At 37.3% G+C, this 24606-nt stretch overlaps 2 protein-coding genes across 3 annotated transcripts in view; both read right to left on the reverse strand.

Moving 5' to 3' along the window:
* RGS21 (regulator of G-protein signaling 21) overlaps positions 1-4816 on the reverse strand; it is a 4918-nt gene extending 102 nt beyond the window's left edge. The window contains exons 1-4 of the mRNA XM_009892878.1: positions 4742-4816; positions 2506-2587; positions 1095-1261; positions 1-120 (exon numbers count right to left, since the gene is read on the reverse strand). The exon at positions 1-120 is cut by the window's left edge and continues 102 nt beyond it. Of these exons, the coding sequence (XP_009891180.1) occupies positions 1-120; positions 1095-1261; positions 2506-2587; positions 4742-4816 (444 nt within the window). The remainder of the gene's footprint in view (positions 121-1094; positions 1262-2505; positions 2588-4741) is intronic.
* A 10816-nt stretch (positions 4817-15632) lies between these two features.
* On the reverse strand, positions 15633-24358 carry RGS18 (regulator of G-protein signaling 18). Of its 2 annotated transcripts, none has more exons than XM_009892800.1 (5): positions 24040-24358; positions 23259-23360; positions 19575-19636; positions 18351-18517; positions 15633-15905 (listed from the first exon to the last, which is right to left on the reverse strand). In XM_009892800.1, the coding sequence occupies exons 1-5, from the start codon at positions 24156-24158 to the stop codon at positions 15651-15653; spliced, it is 705 nt and encodes a 234-aa protein (XP_009891102.1). In that variant the 5' UTR covers positions 24159-24358; the 3' UTR covers positions 15633-15650. The 2 variants fall into 2 exon arrangements, with proteins under 2 accessions (XP_009891102.1, XP_009891101.1); XM_009892799.1 differs by having other exon boundaries at positions 15651-15905; positions 19575-19639; positions 24040-24158.
* Positions 24359-24606: the final 248 nt, after the last annotated feature.

Consider the following 24606-nt stretch of genomic DNA (forward strand, 5'->3'; position numbering starts at 1 on the left):
GGGGAAAGAGTCCTTTGCCATGAGACTATAGATTGACTTCTGAGCATCATCAAAGCAGCTGAGGGTGGGCTCCGAGATATTCTGAGAGATGTGGGTCTTGGTATGGAAGTCAATATTAATCTGTAGGAAGAAAGGAGGCATAAAACCAATGTCAGTTTGATTGCAAAGCTGAGGTCTCTTTGTGTACAGAACACGGTCTGCATTTGAATTTCCTCCCAACTACCCTGGCTGATGCAAATAAGCAGGAAGATCATCCCTTCATTTTCTAGCATACTGAATTCTTAATTTTATTTGGCTCTTAAAAAGATGGCATCACTGAAAAAAGAAGGGAAAAACTTGCTTCTGATTATCTCATCTTTTTGCCAAACCAAATCCTATGAAGTACTGATTACCAAAGAGTAAATTAGAGATGAAGGTACTCAGCATAGTTTTAGGTTTTGGTCCTACGTATTTTGTAAGGATTTTTTGGGTTTAACAATAATAAAATGGATTTCAATCATTTGTAAGACATGGGGACATTCAAAGCACGCTCACTACCAAAGGCAAAAACATCAATGTAAAAGCTTGTTAGGGAGTAGAATGTGAACAGTAATTAATTAGCAATTTGTTCCTTCACAGTAACCATTTTTTAAATAATAATAAAATTGAATGCTGTGATGGAAATTTTTGTAAGTTTGCATTTTAATTCTCATCATGTCAAAAATACCTGTACAAAAGAATAAATACAATCATTAACATTCCAATATACTGGTACCTAAAGTACAGAGGAAACAGTGCTCATTGCGTTATAGAAATGGTTAGAGAAAACAAATGATATTGAACATATATTTCCTTAAATCTTAAGGCAGAAATTTCAAAAGGTGAGATAAACCCATGTCCTCTGTGAAGAATGTATTTAAAGTATAAAGCATAAGAGGTCTTTCTTTGCTTCAGAGTTCCACGCAGTGTTTTCTACCTGGTAAATAATTGACATGAAAATGAAAGTACAGCCACATTGAATTGTATTTTCTGTCATTCCTGGAAGTTTGGATCTGAACTTTCCGCTTGATTCCAATCCTCAGTACCCAAAGTACACGCAAAAAAACCCTATTTACCTCCTTTGGAGCATCATCTTGTATAAAGTCAGAATAAATCTTTTGGGCTTTTGAGGCAATCTTAGTGGAAGACTTGGTTTTCTTGAAGTCTTCACAGGCCAGCCAGAACTCCACATTCTCCTCACTGAACTCCGACTTCAAAAATGTCCTAAAAGCTGCCAAGCCATCTGAAGAAAAAAGCATGCCATGATGGGTAGAGCAAAAGTGAAGGTCCAGTGCAGCTAATATGTATGTATATACACACGCGTGTGTGTGTATGTACATGCAGTATGTATAGCGTAACTTACGTGTCTGATATTGTTTTGCCTGTCAGACAGCAGTTAATCTTAAGAGGCTGTCGTGGGAGAAATAAATACGAGATGAAACTATAGTGATGATAAGGTGACCAAGAGAATTCTTTCAGAGAGTTACTAATTGAGGAATGCTCCCAATACCTGCCTGCTGTGGTTTTGTCTCTCTACCACTGACACACTAGTCAAAAGTAGATCCTGGAGATTTTGGTCTTCAAGAGGATTTGTAGGGACTAGGAAATTAAGGATTTGAGGCTGACCACGGGTCTAAAGCAAGCAGAAAATTAACCATATTGTGGTAGCAGGCTCCTCTCAGAGCTGAGTTTAGCCTGCCTAATTAGCGCTTCCATCTCCTTTCAAGTAATGATGAAGACTTGGATGAAGAAATGGGCTCTTTGTTACTTGTTCAGCATATTTTTGTAATTTTAAGAGAAAATATGAAACACAGAAAGGTTTGGAAGAAATTTTTAAAAAATTATTTCAAATCACAAGCTCTTAGAAAAGAAAGCAGATAGCACCCAAATTTAGTTGTGTTAGTCAAGTTAATGCTACTCCGAAAGAGTGCGGGTCACCCCATGGTCCAGACCACAAAGTTACTGCAGGAAAATGGGGCAGAGGCAAGGAAATTTTTAAGCTACGTGTGGTTTGGAGTTTCAGCTCAGTAGAAATGGGTTCTTTTGGAGAACCGACTTTGGATATGTTAGAAATAATAATTTTTTGTTTGACTGAAAGTCAATGCACAACACGTACATTTCTTTGTAACAGGAATACCTAAGAAAAGGTTTGTGGGTTTTTTTTATTTAAAAAAATAAGAAAACCAGAACCATTGCATGGAGAGTTTAACAACCATTATCTTCATAAAATAAAACTCTTTCAGAGCACTTTCTGCATTCTTAAATGCCCCTTAAGCACCGGCCAGAAGGTATATGATGTTTGCACCTCGGAGCAACATGCCCCCTCTGCCTTCCAGCACAGCAGCTCACGTGCCTCCAGCAGGAGCGCTGGTGTGGTTGAAAGCACATGGAGAGTTGAACTGGAGACCAGTGTGAAAACCTGTCAGCAGCATTCGTGAACTGGGTTGACACACGTTTTTAGAAAAACAATTTTTGCTTAATTCTTACCTTTATTGGCTAGTAGTGTATCCACAGACTCCGACAAGGCCATTGTTTCCCCCACATTTGACCTATGGAAACAACAGCTATCCTTGAAAATAGCATTGTGATCTTTTGCCTGTGCAGTCTATTGTAACTAGTCTATTATTTGGCTCTCTCCTTGAAGGAGCAGGAAGAGTAATTCATGTTACCCTATGCATTGAATAACAGAAAGTCAACAAAAAGAGTGACGCATTTTTTTGTAGAGTGTAGAGAATGATATAGACTCATAAAGTACAGCGATATTTGACATTGGCAACTCAATTATTCATCCAAGAGATGGTAGTGATGCTTGCAATTGGTTGAACTATAATAAAAGCATAGGAGGTATATTAATGTTCTAGAGTGCATACTGCATTTCTTCTTGAGTTCAAATGGATTAACCATTAATTTATATGACACTTTTTACTTGGAATGAGTAGAATTATCTAAAATTTTATCACGTTAACAGCTGTAGGATAAATGGGCATTATTTCAGTTTCTCAGTGATATAGAAAATTGAGTAAATTCACAGTTTTGGCTCTTTCTTTGTAACTTGTAGGCTTCTGTTAAAAAAGGAGACATGGAACTAAATGGACCCTTGCTCTTATAAACCCTGGGTGCTCTGAAGCTGTTGAAGCTAGTTCAGAAGCAAGGTTTAGCGTGCAGGCTAACAGAGGACAGTCACACAATCTGACTGACAAAAAGACATCAGATAAGGGAACTGCATGCTAAGTGTGTGGAATATTTTTTTCTTATAACTTGGGAAGGATGGTCATATTCAATTTAGTCCATGAGTACATATATAAAAGAAACCTGTCTTTTATTCCTGCAAAATTATTTTTTTAATTAAAATTACTATTGTATGAGTTTTTAATTTAAACATCCAGCAGAGAACATCCTTTACTAGCATTATTGTTATTGCTTGCACTTTTTGTCTTGAAACCTTGGAAGAATATGATTTCTTGAAAACGAAATATTTTGCGCAAATGCCAGACACACATGTGGAGATGTCAGCATGTCAGTTTGCAGTCTCAGGAATCCCCAAATGAACATTAGTCTCATATCTACCACAATAAATATGTTTGGTCATCTCACTCATATTTGGGTTTAGAATAAGGAGAATACTTCTTCAATAAACTTCAGTTCAGTGGTTTGTAACTGAAATTTTTTTGTAATATTTTTTTAAGGAAAATTTTGAAAAATTTTTTCAAATCTTAGAAATGTCTTGTGTGAAAATTTTTGAGCCAGGAATGTCAAGTGACAATCAGTTCTTGTAACCTCTAAAGACAGGTAGTAAAAGACGAAGAATTTTATTGAGCTGATACCCTATTATCTGCTCAGAACAGGCTCAGTAGAAGTTTTTTTCCCAACTTATTTTAAATTTTAGTAAAATTAATGCACATTAAGGGTTTTTTTTAAACATAATGTTTAAACGGAATGAAGAATGTTTTACTAGCATTTTGCACTTGTGAAAGATCTTGAAATAAAACAAATAGTTCGAATTTCAAAGTCAGAGCAGAGTAGATAACTGATTTTTGTTTTCCCCCATTTTGGATACAGACTTTTTTATAAGGAGACACGGACACATCAAATCTAGAATATCTGCAAGAATATCATAGAATCATAGGATGGTTTAGGTTGGAAGGGACCTTGAAGATTACCGAGTTCCAACCCCCCTGCCAGAGGCAGGGACACCTCCCACTAGACCAGGTTACCCCTATCTGGAGAGTTCGGTAATAATGAAATAGATTGGTATCTTGTGTTGCTTTTGTTGAAACTGTTACATTTTATACAAATAGGAGAGATGTAATAACCAGACAAAGAGAAGAGAAACCACTTTCTAATCCTCTGGTTATGTATCTTATACAGGTTATGGTAGGCAGGGGGATTGAAACTGAATTTCCATTCTCTGTGAATATAGTAGTCACCTGACATGTTGGCAGCTCTGGAATGATTTGTGTGCATCTTCTCTCTCATTTGGTGGCAAGAAAGGGGAAACTGGAAAATTTGGAAACATTTAGGTTTTTTTCAGTGCAAAATCAAAAGAAATTCCAGGATTTTTGAAAGAAACAGAAATCTTATTTTCTGACTAGACCTTGTTTCCATTCAAAAAACCTCACAACTTAATTTTCATGGAGGTTAGTCATTCTGTACTGAAAGGTTTTTCGCAGTTGGTCTTTCTGGTTTCAGACAGGCAAAATCATGGGGTGTGATTCTTTTCTACCTCATGCTCAGGTCTTTTGTTCACATCCCTTAGGGAAGACAGGAGTTCATCCCAAGTAAAAGTAGAGCAGGTCATCCTTGGCTCAGCAAAGCATCACAAGCAGTGACACAATAGTGTTCACAACACGAAGGACTGGGAAATTTGAGTGACTGGAAAACTGGGTGGAAAAGTCTCTGCCAAAATACAGCATCTGCCTGCATGTGCTGTGCTGCTCTTTCCTGTAGGCTAGCGTTATGAGAGCATGTATTCTCAAGGATGGCAAGATGCTCATTCATCAGGAGAGCATTTTAAAGTAACTTTTGAAGTGAAGTTCACTATGCTTTTGTCTGTCTGACCAACTGGTGTCTGAAATCAACTATGGCAAGACCTTTATGCTGATTATTGACTTTTTGCCACCGTATACGCTAACTTAAAAAAACAGGTATTTTAGGAGCTAAAAGGCTCCAGAGTCTGATAAATGCACCAAACACTTTGTTCTGTATAAACTATAACAGGTTATCTGAATTTACAAAAAAATACACACCCTAGAATTCTGTAAAAAGCATTTGATATTCCTAAGGGGACTCTTGAGGGCTCAACTGTCAAAAGCCTGCTCTGTAGCGTACAGGTTAGTTTGAGGCATGTGTTCCACAGCCATTTCTCAGCATCAGCAGTAATGGTGTTTTCCAATTGTAAATTTATAAAAAGATCGTATGATAGTGTCGCTATATCATGTAGCTGTAGTTATAATTATTACGTTAGATTGTGGCACTGACACCTTTAATAAGCAAGGGGGTTTTTTTGCAGCTGTCAGTTTACTCGTATATAGGCTGCACAAAATTATATTTAAACAAAAAAACCCAAAAATATGCATATTTATACATACATATGCACACATACATGAGGGAAACTGGAGTGCACATATAGTCAGTCTGTTGAAAACACAAATGAAAACATATACACGTACATAAACATTACGTAGTACTTTGTGAGACATCACGTGCTGATGGAATTAATCAGCAGAGAATTCATTTTAGTAACTGTAAAAAACTTTTATCAAATATAAAACAAATTTTCAGGTTGTTCAGTAAATATTTCCTACCTTTCTTGTCAAACAAAAAAGCAAAATGAAATACCAGGTTAAAACAGACAGCATGAACCTAATTCTGTTTCTCTTCCTTATGGGTAATATTATTTGTTTTAATATTTACTTATCACTCAGAGAATTATCTCACTGACCTCATGGGATTTACTTGAATGGGAATGGCAAGCAGAATTGATAACAGGGAATCAAAATAATCATACCCACTTTAAAGGGGGAAGGAAAATCAAAGCTGTCCAGATTATTCAAAAGTTGATCATCCTATCTCATAAATCTGCTATGGTTAAAATAGCCATAAACAACAACTCACTTCACTGGCATTTTTTGTTCCACTGTCTGACTGTTACAGGTAGGGCAGAACTTCTTTTTCTGACTGATCTTCAAGCTGAATGTAACGTGATAGCAGGAAAAATACAATTAGCATGTGAATAACCAAACAGTACAATGCAAATTAACAAACTATTTTTAACACTTCCTTTAAAACTATTTCTTTCAGAGACATGGCTTATTTTTTAACAGTGGCCATTCTAACTTAATCTACCAAAAGTAATTTTAATTAAAAACAATTTATATGCAAATATCTCTCAAGATGTATGTAAGTTCTGAACAACATCTTAACAGAGAGAGAAACCATCTTATGATTTTTCTCATTGACAATTTGTCTAACTGCCTGGGGAAAAGAAAAAAGGAAAATGGGTTCAGTGCACGTAACTAGAAAATTCTTCACTATAATCATTTACTCTTATACTGTATCTGCAAAGTTTATCCATCACCATATATATCTTGAAGGTCTAAGGCCCTTGAGCTATCGTATCTTTGGTTTATTCATACAAGACTTATCACAATGGGACCAAAGAGTGTTGGGGTGGCCATCATTTGCACATTGGTGCTGTTACAAATAATGGGTTTATGCAGTATTTGATACTTTCAATGCAGTGATTTTTTTCTACCCTTATCAATATTTCATTCTGTGTGTCATCTTCTAGGAGCATCACTTTGCCCCCAAACCATTTTCATATAATTTTGTCTTTTGCTCTTGATAATTATTCTTTCCTCCCCAGCTCTTTTCTTTCTCTGTATGTTCCTTGCTGTCCCTCACTCTCCTGAACAAACAGGCTTACTGATTGGCATCTTCCCTCCCTCCGAATCTTGTCCTGCTGCCTAATCCTTGGCTCACCCTACCCAGCTTCCTGGTTCTCAATGTCTCCACTTAATATAAACAAACTTCCAGTGGTTCAGGACCGGGGATCCAGCCGTCTCAACCTGCAGAATAAGGGATTTTTGTCTTCTGAGTTGAAATATTTTAGCACCAGGTAGAGCAACCTCAAGAGTTTAGGTCCCATTAGATTTTCCTATATAGTATAATCACACACAAACCTGCCTTCTGCCTGACTGAGGCCATGGTCTTGCTTATTTTAGCCATGTCCATCTTCTAAGACAAGAAAGCAAAACCCAAGCACCACATGCCACATTCTGGCCTTAGCAATGTTAGGGAGTTATTCCTCATCCTCACCTTTCGTGGATCTGTAGAAGAACTTCCAGGCCAAACTATTTGATGAACGTCACATGGAACAAAGATTAGTGAATCTGGTTGACAGTGCTCTGGAAGGTTGAAATCAGGTGGGAACAGATATAGAGGTCATTTACTGGGATGATCAGGAGAACAAAAGTGTCTTGCAGGAGAAAAAGAAAAGACTGCAGTTTGGCTGTAAAATAAAAGCAAAGAGGAGCTATGATTGCTCTCTGAATACAGAGGGGTCACCCAGAGAGAAAAATTAATTATTTTAGCTTAAGGATCGTATTGGCAGAAGAACAAATGGATATAAACAGCCAGTGAAAAAATTTAGGCTGGAAATCAAAAGTTGACTTTGGAAAAATTGTTGTTTTTAACAGTCTCCCAGCAGAATTTTTGTCCTCTCTACTTCTCTGTACTTCAAAGACAGAGCTTCGTATATTTATAAAAGAGATTATTTTAAATTGTCGCCTTTGATAATAGGAAACTAGAAATGATGACCTGAGATACCCCTTCCAGTCCTACACAATACTAAAAAAGATTCCTGGTAGGAAAATATGAATCCTTTCTGCAATTTCTTTCCTTTGTATCCACTCACTTCTGAAAGTCATAATAGAAGGAGAGAAATATGAGTTATCATCCTAATTCTCTGCAGTGCTGCTTATTTCCCTTAATCAGTTATTTTCTCTTATTTCCATGGACTACATACTGTGGACTGTAATGTTGTGCCAGACAGCACCAGAAGCTGCCTGTGCATTGCACTAGTAAGTCTAACTTCAGCATCTTACAGGTGGAAAGAAAACCTGCGGCATCTGCATTTACGTTAAATCCTTTGTGACTGATTCAGTCCCAGGTTTGAGCTTTGGTAAAAAAGGATGAACATACTATAAAATCCAAACAATATATATTTGTAGAGTTTCTGGCCTGGCAGACTGTAAATAGCTACAACTTGGATTTCCTAACAAAGAGACCATCGCTTTCAGTTTGTCAACTTCTGTTGAAATATCACCCTTTTTTTTTTCCCTAGCATTCTGGTTTGTGGTTGCTGGTCTACCTTTCTCAGGTAGCAAACCGGAGGTTCTGCAAAGCTGTACAGGCATTTACGTGCATTACTATGTCTTGGTATTTTTCAGAAGGGACTTTGCTTTTGTGTACCCTAAGTTCTCCCAGAGATGTGGCCAGGATTTAGGAGGAGTTCAAAATAGGTGCTGAATTTCAGCCAAGTAATAAAATTCTAGATAAAAGCCCGATGCCATTCCCTCCAGGTTTCTTAGTGTAACACCAAGAAAGTCAGTGTAGTTATGGACAGAGATGACACCAAAATAAGCAGCACATCATTCTTGGATGACTCCATTCATTTCTCGATGTTTACCCCGTGTCTAATCCCAATGATTGTACTATTCACCCACCTTAGAACTGTGATTATAAATTGACTAGTTTTATGCTTTTGAAGAGGTAAAGGTAATACAATTCTTATTATATAATAGTCCCATTAATTCCTGGGAAACCATTTAAGAGAGGAAGGGTTGCAGCACCTGTGCCTATTTTTTTTTTTTTTTAATAATCATCTGATGATACACGTTTTTTTTATAAAAAAAAACATGTTTCAAACAGATGCATTTTTTAAAAGTTCTATCTAATTGCTTGGTATCTGAATGATAGAGACATGACTATCTCTTGAAGATTTTCAGTGCTGATAGATATTTTTTAAGTTAATCTTATCAGCCCCAGAAGGATACTAAAAGCCACGAGTATTCTTGACTAGCACACAGAGTAACTAGATGGATGCAATCCAATTGCTGATTGCGTTTTATGGGGTACTGATCGCAATTCACAAAACCACAAAGAAGCTATGAGGGATTTTCACCATTGTGTAGTGTGCTGTTCAGTGACTGCTTAGTTATGTCCACCGATTGTATTTCAGGTACACAGCAGGTAATAGTGTTGTTATTATTATTATTCCAGCACAAATACCACACGTACACTAACCAAAGTTTAGCACAGTCACCTCTTCCCATAAGAAGTAGATGGTAGTATTGTCATATACTTCCTCTGCTTGGAACTTAATAATTTCTGGAAACTCACTCTAAAATTTTACTGAAATTTCCTGAGGAGAAAAAGTGATCTTATTATTAAAACAAATGCGTCAGCTGCTCGTGCAAATGTATTAGCTGTTCATAATAAACAGTATCAAGCAAACAAAAAGAAATACAAATATCTACGAGATGTGATCTGGAAATCACACATAGAATTATTTCTAAACTTTTTGGAAATCTGGATCCACCTGACACTGCTGATGTCTGCAGCTGCAGGTCACTAAGAGCCCAGACTGGACTTGCAGAGTAGCTCAGGCCCTTCTCTCTGCTCAGCTAATTTCAGTGTATTTTAAAAACTTTTATCAGTGAGGTTTCTGGCCTAACGTTTCTGTATTTCTGCTTACTGTGCTCTGGATTTTTGCTGTGAGTCCCCTGCCTTTGACAGGGCATAGGAGAGCAAGAACTGTAGGAATGGGACTCTGGATCTATTGATTGAACACTTCCTCCTTTGCCAATATTACTTGCTAAGGACTACTGATTTATTGAATATCTAAATCTTCTGAACTTTTAGGCTTACTGCTTAACTTTTTACTGATACTCATCTTTTCAGATATCTTTAGGCATTAGTTTCATTTAGTTATCTTCCTTTATGAAAAGCCATTGGCTGTTTCAGGGAATAAGGCGTGTCATTTTTTGTTCCTCTGACCCACATCTCAGCTAGACACTGATCTCAGTAGACAGTGTGAAACAACTCTTCACGTTCAAACTATTCGTGTACTAATCTAAGAAATCATTTTCATTTACACATGTTCCTAAAAGGGTCGCCTTGTACTCACCTGAGTGCAATGTGAGAAGAGGTCACACTCTCCAACAGCTGTTTTGGTGTGCTGGTGTTTCCCCAGGATCAGGTTCAATATGTTACTGCCCTTCAGCAACTGCCCTCTGTTAAATCCACCCCATACCTGGGTTTGCTTGGATAGTGTTGTTTTGTACAGTGCAACCTCAGCAGAAAGACATTAATGTTCTGCTGGTCCAAGCAGTTCAAGCAAAAGGAGACTTGACTGCATTTCTTATGTCGGGAGAAGCCAAGATGATCTGAGCACTGCTGGCATCCTAGTAACGTGGAAACGCCTGTCATGCAGGATGCAAATACATTTTAATCACAGCACTATGTAAATGCCTACCTTCCAATAGCACTGCACAGCGTGCTCAACTCACCAAATTTTTTTTTTTCCCATATAAATAACTCTGTGTGTCTTCAGTATGCCACAGAGTTGTTTTGCATAAGAAAATGAGCTGTTATTTTCCACCCAAGCAAAGTATGCCCTTCAGGTAAAACATTTTGATTTCAAGAATGATTTGTCAAAATATTTTACAGCATTCTGGGCTTCTTGTATACAGGATTTGCAAGTACTGTACAAACACAAACCTACATCAGAAGAGAATTAGGAAACAATTCACAAGAAAATCTGCAACCTTGAAGAGTTTCATTTAGTCCTAACTAGCAGAGTGTTTGGCACAGCTCGTGTCCTGGGTGAATACATTGTTATTTACATAGCATCAGACTTCATAAAACTTCCTATTTGCACAAGAAGCCTATATAGCACAGACGTATAGGACCATGTTGTGATCTTGAGCTTGGAGACAGGTATAAATTGCACCAGCACAACAATATATGAAAGATAGGCATTATGCCTCAGAAGGCTCTTGAACAATAATTCCCCATATGGGTCGTCTCTTGAGTAGTGCCTTGCGGGTTGTCCGTCCCGAGCCATGCAGTGCTACATACTGGATGAAAGGGAAAACCAATATACCGATATTCTTGGTTTCATCTTTTTGTACAAGACAATAGGAAGCATACTTCTGACTTCTCCAGTGTGCCCACACCCTAGTAGCACAGTCAAAGCATGCGTACGGTGTAGGAGAGCTCCTACTGAGTGCCCCACAGGGGGACAATCCACATGAGGATTTAATCCTTAGAAACCTTCTCTTCCTTAAGGAAAAACTGGAGTGGCATTAACTGCAGAAATTTAAAATGGGTCTGGAAAGTTGTGAAGAAGTGAGAGTTTCTAAAGTACAAGCAAATTGCATCATGAAGAAACGACATTTCAGGGCTGTTCTTATCTCAGGCTTCAGCTTAATCTTCTGTCCTGTTTGAAAATTCTAAATTGAATTGCACAGGATTATATTTCATGCTAGTTAGTTTTAGATACATTTCACAGAGAAGGCAAAGATAGAGGCTAGATTGTCTTGGTGTCTAGATAATCTCTTGTAAGGAGACTTATGAGGAGGTTAGGCAAACAGGTGCCATGTAGGAACGGAGAGAGAAAAGCTTTGGTATAAAACCAGAGGGAGCTTTTATGAGACCAGCCCTAAATGATCAGAGTACAAAAAAAGGAAGATGACAAGATATTAGCAAGAAAAAAGTAGGAATGGAAGCAAGTGGGATGTGGATAGAAGAAATCTATTTTTATCTTTGGCACAAAGCCACATAGGAGCTGAAAGGGCATGTGATTGAGGCATTTGACTAAAATGCAAAAAACAGAGCAGGATCTAGGACAGGCACCTGAGCAAGGCATAAGTTTATAAGCATATGAATCACTGAAGAGAGGAAGATGATTTTATGCAGTATTTTTTTTAGTTGAGGTCCTTTGACAGTATGCGTGGAAAGGAGAGGGAACTGCATTCAAAGCAGGAGTTAATTAAGGCAGGCTGAGCAGCTGGGGACAAAAAGGAGAGAAAAATTATCTGCCTTCTGTGAGTCACGTACAAGCTGTAGCATGTGTAAAGGCATGTAAGAGCCACATTACCGATCTCCTACTTCAGTAGAAGATAGAAATCTGTCTTTTTCTTTGAGATTCTTTATCTTAGACTTCATTCCTCGTTTCTTGTCAGTTCAAAAATTAATCAAGTTGTCTTTTGCACAATAACATGTCCCAAAAGCCGACAAAGACATGTGTATATGTGTATTTCCATCTCCCTCAAGTTAAACAAGAACAGCAGATAATAATTCAGCTAATTTAAAGCATCTAATTAGACCTAAGTATTGAAACAGGAGACAAACCTTTGTGCGATACGAGTCAACAGATTATTTCTCTCACACTTGGGTCTGGAGACTTCATGTATACAAGGAGTAAAGTGAAGTGTTTATGTAGGGTAAATTATTGTGTTGGTAAGAGGAATATTTTGAGAGCTCTTACTGCATGCTGAGTGGCACATACAAATCAAAAAAGCTGCTACATAAAATAATTCCCCAGTAAAAATACTTGCCCAATAGGCTTTGTATGTGTATTATTTGCACTAGGTCAGGTAAACAAGAGGATTGATATAACTATGGCATTGATTCTGCTAAAACTAGAGAAGCCCAATTATGTTCTCTGGCACTACTCTAAGGTTCATGCTATAAATACGTCTGTGCAGCGTTATCTCTTTGTCTGATCAGTCCTGTCTAACTCAATCCTGGAACAGCATCGCAGACGTGGACTAAATCTATGCTTAGTTCATCTTCCAGAATTACAGTAGAGCACTAAGCAGTAGAGCACTCATTTTCTCTCACTAAAAGGAGACTCTTCTAGAAAAAAAGCTTTGCCAGATAATTATGTCATTTCACTTTATCTTTGTGCTCTTCGCCTTCCTTTCTCTGAATTTATCTTGACTTTCTTCTTACAGTAGTTCCCATGGCATTAGTCTGCTGTAAATTCAGCTACGGTTTATAATTATCTCTGAAAAACATACATGCATAAATAGCTACCAGGAATATCTTATTTGTTTGTTTTCATTATAAAACTCCTAAGAGGGACAAGCACTGTCAGTACCACAGACTGGTGGTTTTGAGGAAGGCCTCCCTGGAGATAAGCAAAATTTTCCATGCGTCTGTGAAATGAAACAAAGGGCGCCTGCTGACTTGTATTTATCATTACAGACACTTTTGACTAACAGCTCTTTTTTTTGCTAAGAAGAAAAGGTTTTACTCAAGGTACTATATTTGTCATTTGTTTGGATTTTTGAATGGTATTAAATATACACTTTTTTTTTTTTTCATTTATTTCACCCATGGCAAGAGTAAAGGTGTGCATTCTCAGCTGGTATGAAGGAAAATAATCACACCAGAGGAGAATCTAGCTGCAAACGTGTAGGTCTTATGCCGGTGTTGCAACAGACCCACTGTTAATGCTCAAGAGGGTCTGTTCTCTAATCTGTTCTTTAGCAAAGTTAGTGATGCAAAGCATAGGAACATGCATATCTTAAATATCCGAGAACTCTGGCATCCAGACATTGTTGGTGATATTAGAGATTCCCTAATCCTAACAAGATTGTTTCTGGCAGAAATGATTCATGTTTAAGGGAGAGACAGCCAAAGAGCAAGAGCAAAAAGCAATCTATCCAGAAAAATATGTTGACTTCAGCAATGAAATTGGATTAGAAAGTTGCCTTTCACTGCATTCGCTCATTCATGTGACACCTCTGACAATGACAACAGGAACGTAAACAGTTCTTAAAAAAAAAGAGGCTGACAAGCTCCAAAGCTGCATTTTATACGGATAAAGACAACTGAAATGCAATATCAACCCTATTAAAAACATTTGATTTATTCCTGAACAACTGTGCACAGGTTCTGACTACTTCTACACTTAGAAACACTACGTGCCTAGAGTTTTGGGTTCGGGGAAAGGTGATGGAATAAATTAGTGAGGATCATACCCGCCTCATAGTTACAAATGTGTTTCCTGTCTATTCCCTAGGTAAAGCTAAGAGCTTGGAGATGACTCCCAGGTCATTGCAGCTCAGCAGCATTCCACGGTGAGTTCTGGCTTCTGTGCTCCCTTTACAGTACCACTTTTGATTGAAATGGCAATGATTACAGCTAGTACTGAATTTTAAGTGAAGTGAAGCCCTCATGTTTTACTCATTGATGTACTAGTGATAAAGTGAATCCTGGCAACCTTTTAAGTAGATCACTTCAGATTTATTGAAAGTTAGGAAAGCAGACACAGAAAATCTCAGGTCAAGTAGTTCATATATATACCCTGAATTAGTAATGGAGATAAAGTCCCATCCTCAGGAACTGTACCTCTTCATTTTGACCACTTACTGAAAGGGGAAGAAAAGGGAGAAAACTTAAATTCCATGCAAAGTGACTGAATATACAAGTCATGGTTACAGCTAAACCCTGCAGACACTTCCTAAACTGAACCAATGATTAAGATTTTAAGAATTGCCCTATGCTTCAAGGTATGTTACGTCAATTCTGAAACAAGAGGACAGGATAACTGTGTATACTGACCATGAAAAGGATGCGCATGACTTTATTAGTAAAGAAATGAAAGGGGAGAATGCTCATTCCTCCTCTATAACCACAGAGAGTATATTAATGACCGGTAGAACAGAAGGTTATTCTACCTGAATCCAAGAGTTGATAATTTTCAGATTCTTTTTCAAAATAAAAGGCAGAAAAATCTAGTAAGAAAGTTGGTATACCAAGAATATTTACAAATAAAAGAAAAAATATTTTATATATATACACACACACAACCTGATACATAATGACACAAATTGTGTTAAAATAGAATTCTTAGCCCTTTGTTGCTGCTTATTTGGTTGTAAAAAATTTGAATACAAGTATTTGATGGCAAAGCTAATCTATACAGCATAACTTAAATACAAATAACAGCACATGTAATAAGAAATCAGTACAAAATGTACCCCAAAATTAAATAGGTATTCTTATATTCCTCTTAAAATATGCAATAGCTAAATTTTAATTATGCAGTGGCTGTAGTTAAAATCTATGCAACTTTAAATTATACCTAATAATGTTCCCATGTGTTTTGCAGTATGAGAAAATACCAAAAATATTTTGCGCTTAGTGTAGGAAATATTGCAGAAACATAAATATGTGCAAAGGCCAGGTATATAAATTCTAACTGTGATGAAACTCTGTACTGAATAATACAGGCCCAGGATACACGCTGGATATTATAAAATGTCATTTTATATAATGTTTTTATGCAGGAAAGTCAGATTTTACCTCCAAATATGATTACAGCTCTTGCTTGAGTTTAAAAAAAATACTGTATGAAAACTTCATGTCATATATCTTGCCAATATGTTGCCTACTTCTCTATAATAAATGAGATTAATCAGTGGCTACAGAGTTCTGACCTGGTATAAGTGCATGCAACTTTGCTTTCCACTCATTTACACCTGCTAAGGATTTGGATGTTAAGACACATACGAGTTGCTGCAGTAGCTAGAATTTATGAAGGTTGAGTTTCCATGTTACCAAACGGTAAAGTCTGGTCGTACGCCCTGGAAATCATTGACAGTAAAAGATCTTGATCGTCTCCTAAGGGTAGGACGACTGGGATTTCTCCCCTTAACCAAATTTAAATAAGGATCAGATCTTAGGAAGCGTGGGTAGCTGTCTTGCTCCATCAGCCTGTAGACTGTGTTTTGTGCGGCATCAAAGGTGGTGATGATGGGCTGTTCAATATTCTGACTTGTGACTTCTTTGGTTTGAAAGTCCAAATTCACCTGGAGAATGAGGAAAAGTATTTCTTTAATGTACATTCATGCATTTCCTGTGTTATTATCCATAGCAATGATACTGTACTTTTTCTGATAAGTCTTTTCTGATAAGAGGACCTTGAACCCCTGATACAACGGAGTATTAATTAGTTAGTATGTTCATGTTCAGTAATGGCTGTCAGAAAGTCTTCACATATGTGTCATTGGTACAATTGAAAGATGGTAAAATAGAAGATAAAGTCTGACATTTGACTAAAAGTAACTTTCTAATAGTGATCTTGGTATAGTTGCAGCTGTCAGGCTTTGCAACACCAGACTAATACAGAACTCCCTCCAGTCTCATTTAGGGTTCACGTAGAACTTTGTCTCATTAGAATATCTTAGTGAATATTTAAAATTTCTGGTTTCTGTGTTGAGTTTTGGTAGTAGGGAGATGAGAAAACTCTAATAATTAAAATATTAAACCTATTTTAGTGGGTTTCTGGAGGCTTTAGATGGGAAAAGCATATCAAAATGATCATTTGTTCCACGTACCATTGCATTCATCCTGGGAAGATTTGGTCAGCATGAGAATTTTATTAAAGTGTCAGGCACCAATTTAAGCATGTTATTTTGAAAAATAAAACAGAATATATATATAAAAAAATTGTTGATCCACCCATAAAGTGACTTCTATAATATGGGGGGGGTTTGTCCCTGATATACACCCGTTATTTCCATAAAGCTAGTTAAAACAAATAGTTTAGATCTACGAACTGAAGAGAAATTAATGATGATAAAATGGTCCACTCATCAAACCTAAGATTTTAGGATCCTATAGAACTGTACACTCAAAAAGTTGTATGTAAAAAAGCTCTGCTGGACAAGTTAGCCAGACAGAAGCTGCGTGGTCTGAAATGAGATGCTGTTGGCTGGTCTTAGCTGCTCAGTTGAACCCAAGGAAGGAAGTCTCACCAAAGCCAACTGCTTAAGGTGAACAACAGCACCCACACTACATGCATAAAATCAAAAGTATGACAGATACAGATATTGTTACGTTAGTGTTAGTCAAAGTATGACTTCCACACCCTGTCCCCTCCCTAGCTTTCCCCCTGCTCATCTTTTCACTTACGTCAATCTCATAAGCGTTGACAGTATCAATGCTTGATGCCCAACCATAACTCATAGACTGAACAATTGGCAATGACAGGTTCTACCTCAAACAACTCAGAGGGTTGCTTTTTATGTAAGGTTCACCCCAAAGACATGCAGTTGGGAAAGAAATAAAAAGGGACATAGGTCTTTGAAAATGGACATTTTGTAGGAAAAGCAGATCTGAATCTTAAATATAATCTATGGGAATTACAGGTGGAAATTGCACCATTTTGCAATCCTTCTCTTAAAATGAGAATTACACCTTTTTTACCCTTGTTGCAGTGAAGTAGCAGTTAGCGTCTAACTTTTGCTATTCTGACAAATAAAAAGAATACAGGGGAAAAGGAGCATTGGCAAGTAACATATTTGATCTGCTCAAACCTGATAGAATTACAGGAAATAGTTAGTCCAAAGACCTATTGAAGAGGCTGATTGTGATTTCAGTAAGTTCATCATCTCTCAACCTGTTCATCTCCTTCCCAGAGCAGGCAAAAAATACTCCTTTTGCTCATTTATGAATTCTTTATAACACACGTCAGTAGCATGAAGAAATTGTAAATATGAAAACTTTTTGCACTATTATAGTAATATAAAAAGGCCTTAGTGTTGGTGAGGATTGACATATCAACATATTTTTGTGTATGTGCTGATAGTAACATACTGAGGATATGCAATTAGAGCTGGGGGATGGAAGGAGGGGGGTGGGTCAATCAAGAAAAGTTCATGCTTAAAACATAATTATTATTTTAAAGGATATGTTTATTTTAATAGTTTCCTCTAGTCTCTTTTAGTCTTTTGCCTTACTTAAAAGAAAAGCTTCTGCATCTCAGTTACATAATCATTTAATAGATAATTACTGCCTTAAGAGAAAGGGAGAATATGTTGTTCTAGAGGTAGCTTTAAATAAAGACAGATAATACTTTTTCACAAATGCTAGGTGGTATGTCTCATTGCAGATTTAACATTTAACATCACAATTTTTTCTTAAATATACCCTGCATATGTATATATATCCTTGCTTTACAGACCACTAAGAATCTCTGATTCCTGCAATAAAATACTTAAACTCATTCTCTACACTAAGAAGATAACATGGAGGGGTTATTGAAAGGCATATGGAGGACAGTGAGAATAACGTATGCAGTTGCTTCCAGATTTCCTTCCAGAGCGTTGACATTTAAGATACAGCCTTTTTACATCAGTGACTACATGATTAACTGTTGCCCCTTGCTTCTGGGCACGTGCTTTTTACGAGCAGATTTCATCAGATGCAGCTGTGTCAAATACTGTGTGCAATGAAGAACTATTTTACTGTACCTCTTTTGGAGCATCTTTCTGTATGAATGTTTCATAAATGGTCTTAGCTTTTGGCAAAAGTTCATGTGCAGTTTTGCTTTTCTTGTAATCCTCGCAAGCTATCCAGAACTCGATGTTCTCCTCGCTGAACTCAGTTTTCAGAAACTTCGTAAAGGCATCCAATCCAGCTATAGAAGGGAATGTTGAATTTCATTTAAAAAATACATCCTTATCAGACAGTTACTCTTTTTACACAGTCTGTGCAAGGTAATAGAATAGGTTGTGCTCCCTTTGAATTACATCACATTATAGATAAGTATTTTAAAATACATAAAGGTTTTTAAATAAAGGCAGTTCTTTCATTATGATCCTGAGTGCTGTAACTCCCATTACAGAATTCTCAACATCTGTAAAAATCCACTACCAAGATCGTGTGAATTCAGAAATAGAAGCAATCAAAACATTTGGACGTATGTGGAAGTGACAGACTTTATTCTGGCTGAATATCAATTTAGGTTGGCTGAAACACTGTTTGAATCTTTGCTCATAAATAGACTGTTCTCCGGTAACAATTGAAAATGAATGGCTTTTAGCATCTTTACAATTTGCGTATTGTTATTACGCTGAAGATACTTTCTTTGCCAAGTATGCTTAATCTGTGGAAGTAATGCAATTGTATTGATGTCAACTGTTCAAGGAACGGATTTGAAAAGCACATAGTGTCCAGCACTGTGGCTGGATCATATGCATGTCCCTCCAAAATGGAAGGAGGGACATATGTGCATTTGATAATTACGTAAGCAACAGGCTCTTTCAAATGATGGCCAGCCTTGATCCTATCACTGTTTTAGAAACAAGCTCTATCAGAATTGACAAAGTCTTTTCCTAAGTACATAAAACATGTTTTCATTGTTAAGGTTTGGTCTTGCAGTCAGGAATATTTGAGTAATATTCAAATGAAATTCTACTGTTTATTGAAGGAACTCTTTGCTGTCTGTTATACTACTTTGTTCAAAAACATACAAAACTTAAAAGTTATTTTCAACTATTTTCAGTAGTTGACAGCATCTACAGCCTAAGCACGTGAGGAGAGCAGAAACACACACTGCAATAAATGACCCACCATACCTAATTTAGGTAACTGCCAGTTCTGTTTAGGTGCACAACTGGATTTCTGTAATTTGCCATCATTTTTCATCAATTTTCCATCCTAACAGTTTGCACAAAGAGGAAAAAAATACTAACCTTTCTCAGAAAGCAGTTTGTCAAAAGATTCTCCCCATTTCACTGCTTCTTCAGGAGACACACTGCTTAAGAAACAGAAAGTGGTTTTGAAGAATTGTGCATATGATGTATATATGAAGCCACTGTAACATATGTTGTTGTAACATATACAACATTACACAACATTACATGTTGTAATGGCTGTTGTAACATACGTTATCTGATATCTTTATTGCTCAGGTCTGTTTCACATAGCCTTTGATTAAATCCCATTACTAAAGGAGCTCATTCTCTCAGGGACTTCAGAAACATTTGGTTTAATTTTTTGCTGACATTTTTCGTGCAGAGTTGTAGTTTTTTCCACTGTTTCAAAAACCATCAGAGCAGAGATTTTTCTCTTTGGTATTTGTGTTGCAGTACTAATATTTAAGGGAACTGAGATCATGCAGTATGGTAAAACTCATAAGGGAACCAGGTCAGTCACCTATTTAAACTTAAAAAATACTCTTGCAGAGATGTGGTTTTGAATGCACTCAGTCTAAGGCTGTGTTACCACAGTGCGTTTTTAATGAAACACGGGAAATTCTATAGCCTGAAGACAAAGATGCAGCAATATGGTTGAGGTGATAGTCTTATAGGGCAATAGCACATGTAGCCTGGTTTGTTTACCACAAACATATTTCAAATGTCATGTTATTCTGAGACACTCTGCTCCATTTATAGAACTCCGTGTATTCTTCACCAAATATGTCAAGTTGTATTTTACTTTGATTTCAAATATTCTGCCCCAGAGAACAATGCAGAAGGGAAAAAAGACCACCCTGCTTCATTCAGGCAAATACAATTTTGGAGAAACTCTTTTTTGGTTTTGTATAGATTAACCCTGAACACACACCTGGACAGTACTTCGATTTTTAGTAGACCAGAACTGGAGAAAGCCCAGAGCTGAACTGTATCGTGCTAGGACTAGGACTTAAGTACCAAGCCTGAAGGTGAAGTCAATTTTTACCAGGTGCTTTATGAATATTAATATTTAGAACCATTTTCATTCAAGGGCAAAGCACAGTACACTGAAAGTATCAATAAGCAACTTGTCCAGGGTTAGTTGGTTAGAACAACTTCTTATGGTCTCAACACCTCTTGAATATGATTCCACTTTGCTCGTAGAGGCTTGCCGTTCTGTTGCCTTATTCACATGGTTTGGGCTCCCTTGGCAAAATCTGTAGACACGTGAAGTTTAGAGGAAAGGAAATTCCAATCACTTTGGGAAGGAATTTAAGGCAGTAATGATCTTGGTTTTGCACAAAACTAAAAGGAAGATTTATATTTTTTTTTTTAATAGGTGTCACATGTCTCCTAGATGAAGTCATTGCTTATAGGAACGAAATTTTTCACTAGGGAGAGACAAAGGGTTCTTGCAAGGTACAAATACTGGAGAACTGAAATTCAAGAAATGAACATAGGCCAGCAAAGTAGGGGCGTTCTGGAGTCAGGGAAAATGAGGCCTCAGTCCCTTACAGAATTTTTTAGTTATGAGAGCTACAAAAAGTATAGTTCTCTGAACTGGGTGGACTTCTAAATCTGGGAACAGTGGGTTCCTATAGCTACAGAAGTTAATTTGGTCATAGAGAAAGATAAACCCTGATGACTTCAGAAAACATACGCAGTCCACAATTGCACAGAATACCAGAGAGGTTCTTTGCTGGGTTTGGAAACTCCTAGTGTGAATTTCTGATTTTCCTTCAGAAACTACATCAACCCAGTAGCCTCACAGATCCCCAAGATCTGGACACAGTAATAAATAGCTGCAATAATATACAGAAACCAAGATTTGTTCAGCTTTGCCACTTTCTAAAGGTGAGAAGAAACTAGTTAACAGGTCATTGGCCTTTCCACTACCACCACACTGTCCATCTGCAGTTTGATTAAATTCTGTTTCTACTTATGTTAGTTAGTAGCTCTGTGAAGAATGGAAACTGTAAAAACTAAGTAAATCACTTAAATAATAAATACCAAACTGTTATCTCACTTTATTATTTGAAAAAGGGTATTTGCTTTTTTCTTTTTTTCCCCATTTTCTCTTTCACTGAAAATAATTTATGTATCTCTCTATATAATCTATATATAGAGAAAGATCAGCAAAAATCTACCAGTTTCTCTTCTATACAATAAGAACTGCAGAATCCCTGTTAGTCAAGCACCTGGCTGAGAGTAACGTGGTAAAGGGCAGTTGGCTGAGTGAGAAAGTGATGGTCTGGTGGAAGAGGGAAATTCTTCAGAGAATTATTTATTGCTATTCTAGCTGCCTCAGAAAGCGCCTTTTTACAGATGATAAAAATGCACTGATGGCTGTGTACTTTGTATGAAATACCCAAGGGTGATCAGCCACCCAATACTGTCTGCATACAGGTGGCACGGAGGCTGTGCTTTCTCTTTTTAGATGCAATCTTAGCATCGTTTTACATGTCTGGAATGGAGACACGGAAAAAGGGTGTTGTCGGCACTGTTCTACCTTTTTGTTCATCATTGCAAGGTCTTGTATTTCTGAATGAACTCTAAAACCACTGAATTAAGAATACTACCAGCAGCAAAACAAGAATAAAAGAAAGTATTGAAGCCCCCGCCATGAGTGTGGAGTGGAAAGTCTTTCAAATGATGAGTACATCATCCTGTCATTTGGATGGGCATGATATTTGGACATGTGAGCAACAAACATTGCCTAATTATCCAGATGTGTATGTGTGAGTGTTTCGATATCCATTTCTCGGTCACTTTTTCATGGGTTCTAGAAACAGAGTTTGGGCCTTTATGCAATTTACACTGTGTGTTCACAATTAGTAAGGGCTTGTAGAAGCAGTTCTGATCAAAGCAGGCATCTTGGTCCCAAAGATAGTAACTGCTTAAACAAGGTTCATCACGCTTAACAAGACAAAAAAGCACGGGGAGCACTGAAGTGTTTGGAAGCGACCTGTGATGGAAAGAAAGGGGCAGCAAATTTTCTAGGCCATGGAGTTGCAGTACTTTACGCATTCTTTCTTTCCAGTCAAGACCTACAAATGCAGTTCTTAATATATCAGTGAGATCTTGGGACCCCACTGAAGTCAGGAACTAAGCTTTTATTAAAATCAACAAAACCAAGATTTCACCCTGCATCGTCATGAGAAAAAGTCTAACGGGTAGTATTACAACAGCATTTAAACATCAGTATCCAAATTTTGGAGACAAGAGTCTTCAAACAATTACTGCAATTATTGAAGAACTATGCAGTCAGTATTTGACATGTATCTGACATTTGTACATCGCAGAGTTCTTTGGAAAACCTGCTTTCCAAGAACCTGTATGATTTCCCTGTAAGCAGTAATTTGTCAGCTAAATTTCTGAGTTGATGCTTGCTCAATATAGTCAGCGGACTAATAAAAATGCTGTTGGCATGAGCAAAAGTTTAAATGTGTCTGCAAGTGTATGAGGACCAGTCTACACTTAGTGGTATGAAAACACTAGTGGTGAGTTACCTTGATGCATACCAGATAATTCTATAGCATTTGTATGCTTGGGCTAAATTGCTAATTTCTAAATTAAATACATCTTGAAAGCATTATTCTCTGCCAAGTCTGAATGCACACACACAACTGCAGGAAACGTTCTGAGTCACACAGGCACTTCCTGAAAGGAATCCCCATCGACTCAGTCTTTTCTAATGCTTACCTTGCCGCTTTTGTCAAGTTTCCGGGTTTACCAAGATGATCACCTTCATGGAATTCAGGCTTCTGCAGGAGAAGGCTCAGCCTATTTCTCTTCTGCTTAGCTCTGTAACAGAATTATGGTAGCTTTTCAAGCAACCTTGTTGAAAGTTGTTTTGGTTTTTGTTTCTCAAACATTTCCTCTGACTAACATCTCTGCTTCAGTATCATAGATCCCCCTATGTTCATTTACAGTAATATTGATGTTACTTCTCCTACATATATTATTCCCGTTCATTACTTTTTTTCTTATAGCTTAGCGCAAATTTACATATGAAGAACTAGCAAAGAGAAATGGAAATATTTTCATTTTCAGTACCATATATTTTAAAGATGAGGGGGTGAAATTTCACATTATAGAACATAAACAGCCGGCTCAGCATCTTCCACTTTTAATGTTTCGCAAAGAAAAAGGAAGTATTTCTTCCTGTCATTTGAAATTTGTAAAAAGAAACTTTCCCGGAACATATTAGGGCTTTAAAGAAGCATTTCTCAGAACTTCTTGAAACCTTCCTTTTCTATTTTCTTAGTTTATTATTTTGATATGGGTTTTGTTCTTAAAAAATATTTCCATGATGAATTAATATTTTATATACACAGTTCCTAGGCTTGCAGTTTATGAGTTTTCATGTATATTGGTCAAAAATGAAACAACCTGTGCTCTAAATTCATACTCACAAGCTATGTTAGAAGATTCCTCTACGTAAACAGAGCACTCAGAATGTCAGCATGACCTTAAAACTTACCCAGGCTTGCTTGCTTTATGTGGCTCTTCTTTAATTGTTGGTTTCATGACTTTGTAATAGGATTTATCCTTTGAAGCAGAAATGTTTAGTTGGGGGAATAAAAGAAGTGGGTTCTCCATCTTCCTCCAAAAAACCTTCCCAGTTTCAGAAAATGTTTCCCTTACTTCCTTACAGCAGTTGCATCTGGCGTAACTGATGTGCTCAAGAGGGCTCTCACATGCTGTATCGGGCTGGGTTGCCCCCAATTGGTCGTTGAGCAGTTTCCAGAGCAGGTAGTGGGAAGAAGGAGGTTCTCCACCTTCACTGCCACTGCAGCTGCACGTACACGGGACTTTAAGTAGAGCTCTGGTTTTACAGTCGTCATTTAGGGAAGTGAGATTGCAACTTTGCAAAATGGCCGTTGATCATCCAGACAAACACAGCTAGCAGCAGAGAGCAACTCCCGAGTTTCTGCTCGTGGAACTTGGTATTTTACTAGAGTTAGGATGATGCCATCATTTTCCCCAAACACCTGCAAGAAGTGTATATAGTTTCCCTAAAATGAATTCTAATGAGAATAATTCTGCA

Source organism: Charadrius vociferus, unplaced genomic scaffold, assembly GCF_000708025.1.
Source record: "Charadrius vociferus isolate BGI_N301 unplaced genomic scaffold, ASM70802v2 scaffold39, whole genome shotgun sequence".
In the NCBI taxonomy this organism is placed as follows: Eukaryota; Metazoa; Chordata; class Aves; order Charadriiformes; family Charadriidae; genus Charadrius; species Charadrius vociferus.

Coding starts and splice junctions, on each gene's coding strand:
- RGS18 (XM_009892799.1), bottom strand. CDS start 24,158: ATGGAGAACCCACTTCTTTTATTCCCCCAACTAAACATTTCTGCTTCA. Junction 19,640..23,258: donor AACTTGACAAAAGCGGCAAG/GTAAGCATTAGA, acceptor CTGTTTCTTAAG/CAGTGTGTCTCCTGAAGAAG. Junction 18,518..19,574: donor CAAACTGCTTTCTGAGAAAG/GTTAGTATTTTT, acceptor TCCCTTCTATAG/CTGGATTGGATGCCTTTACG.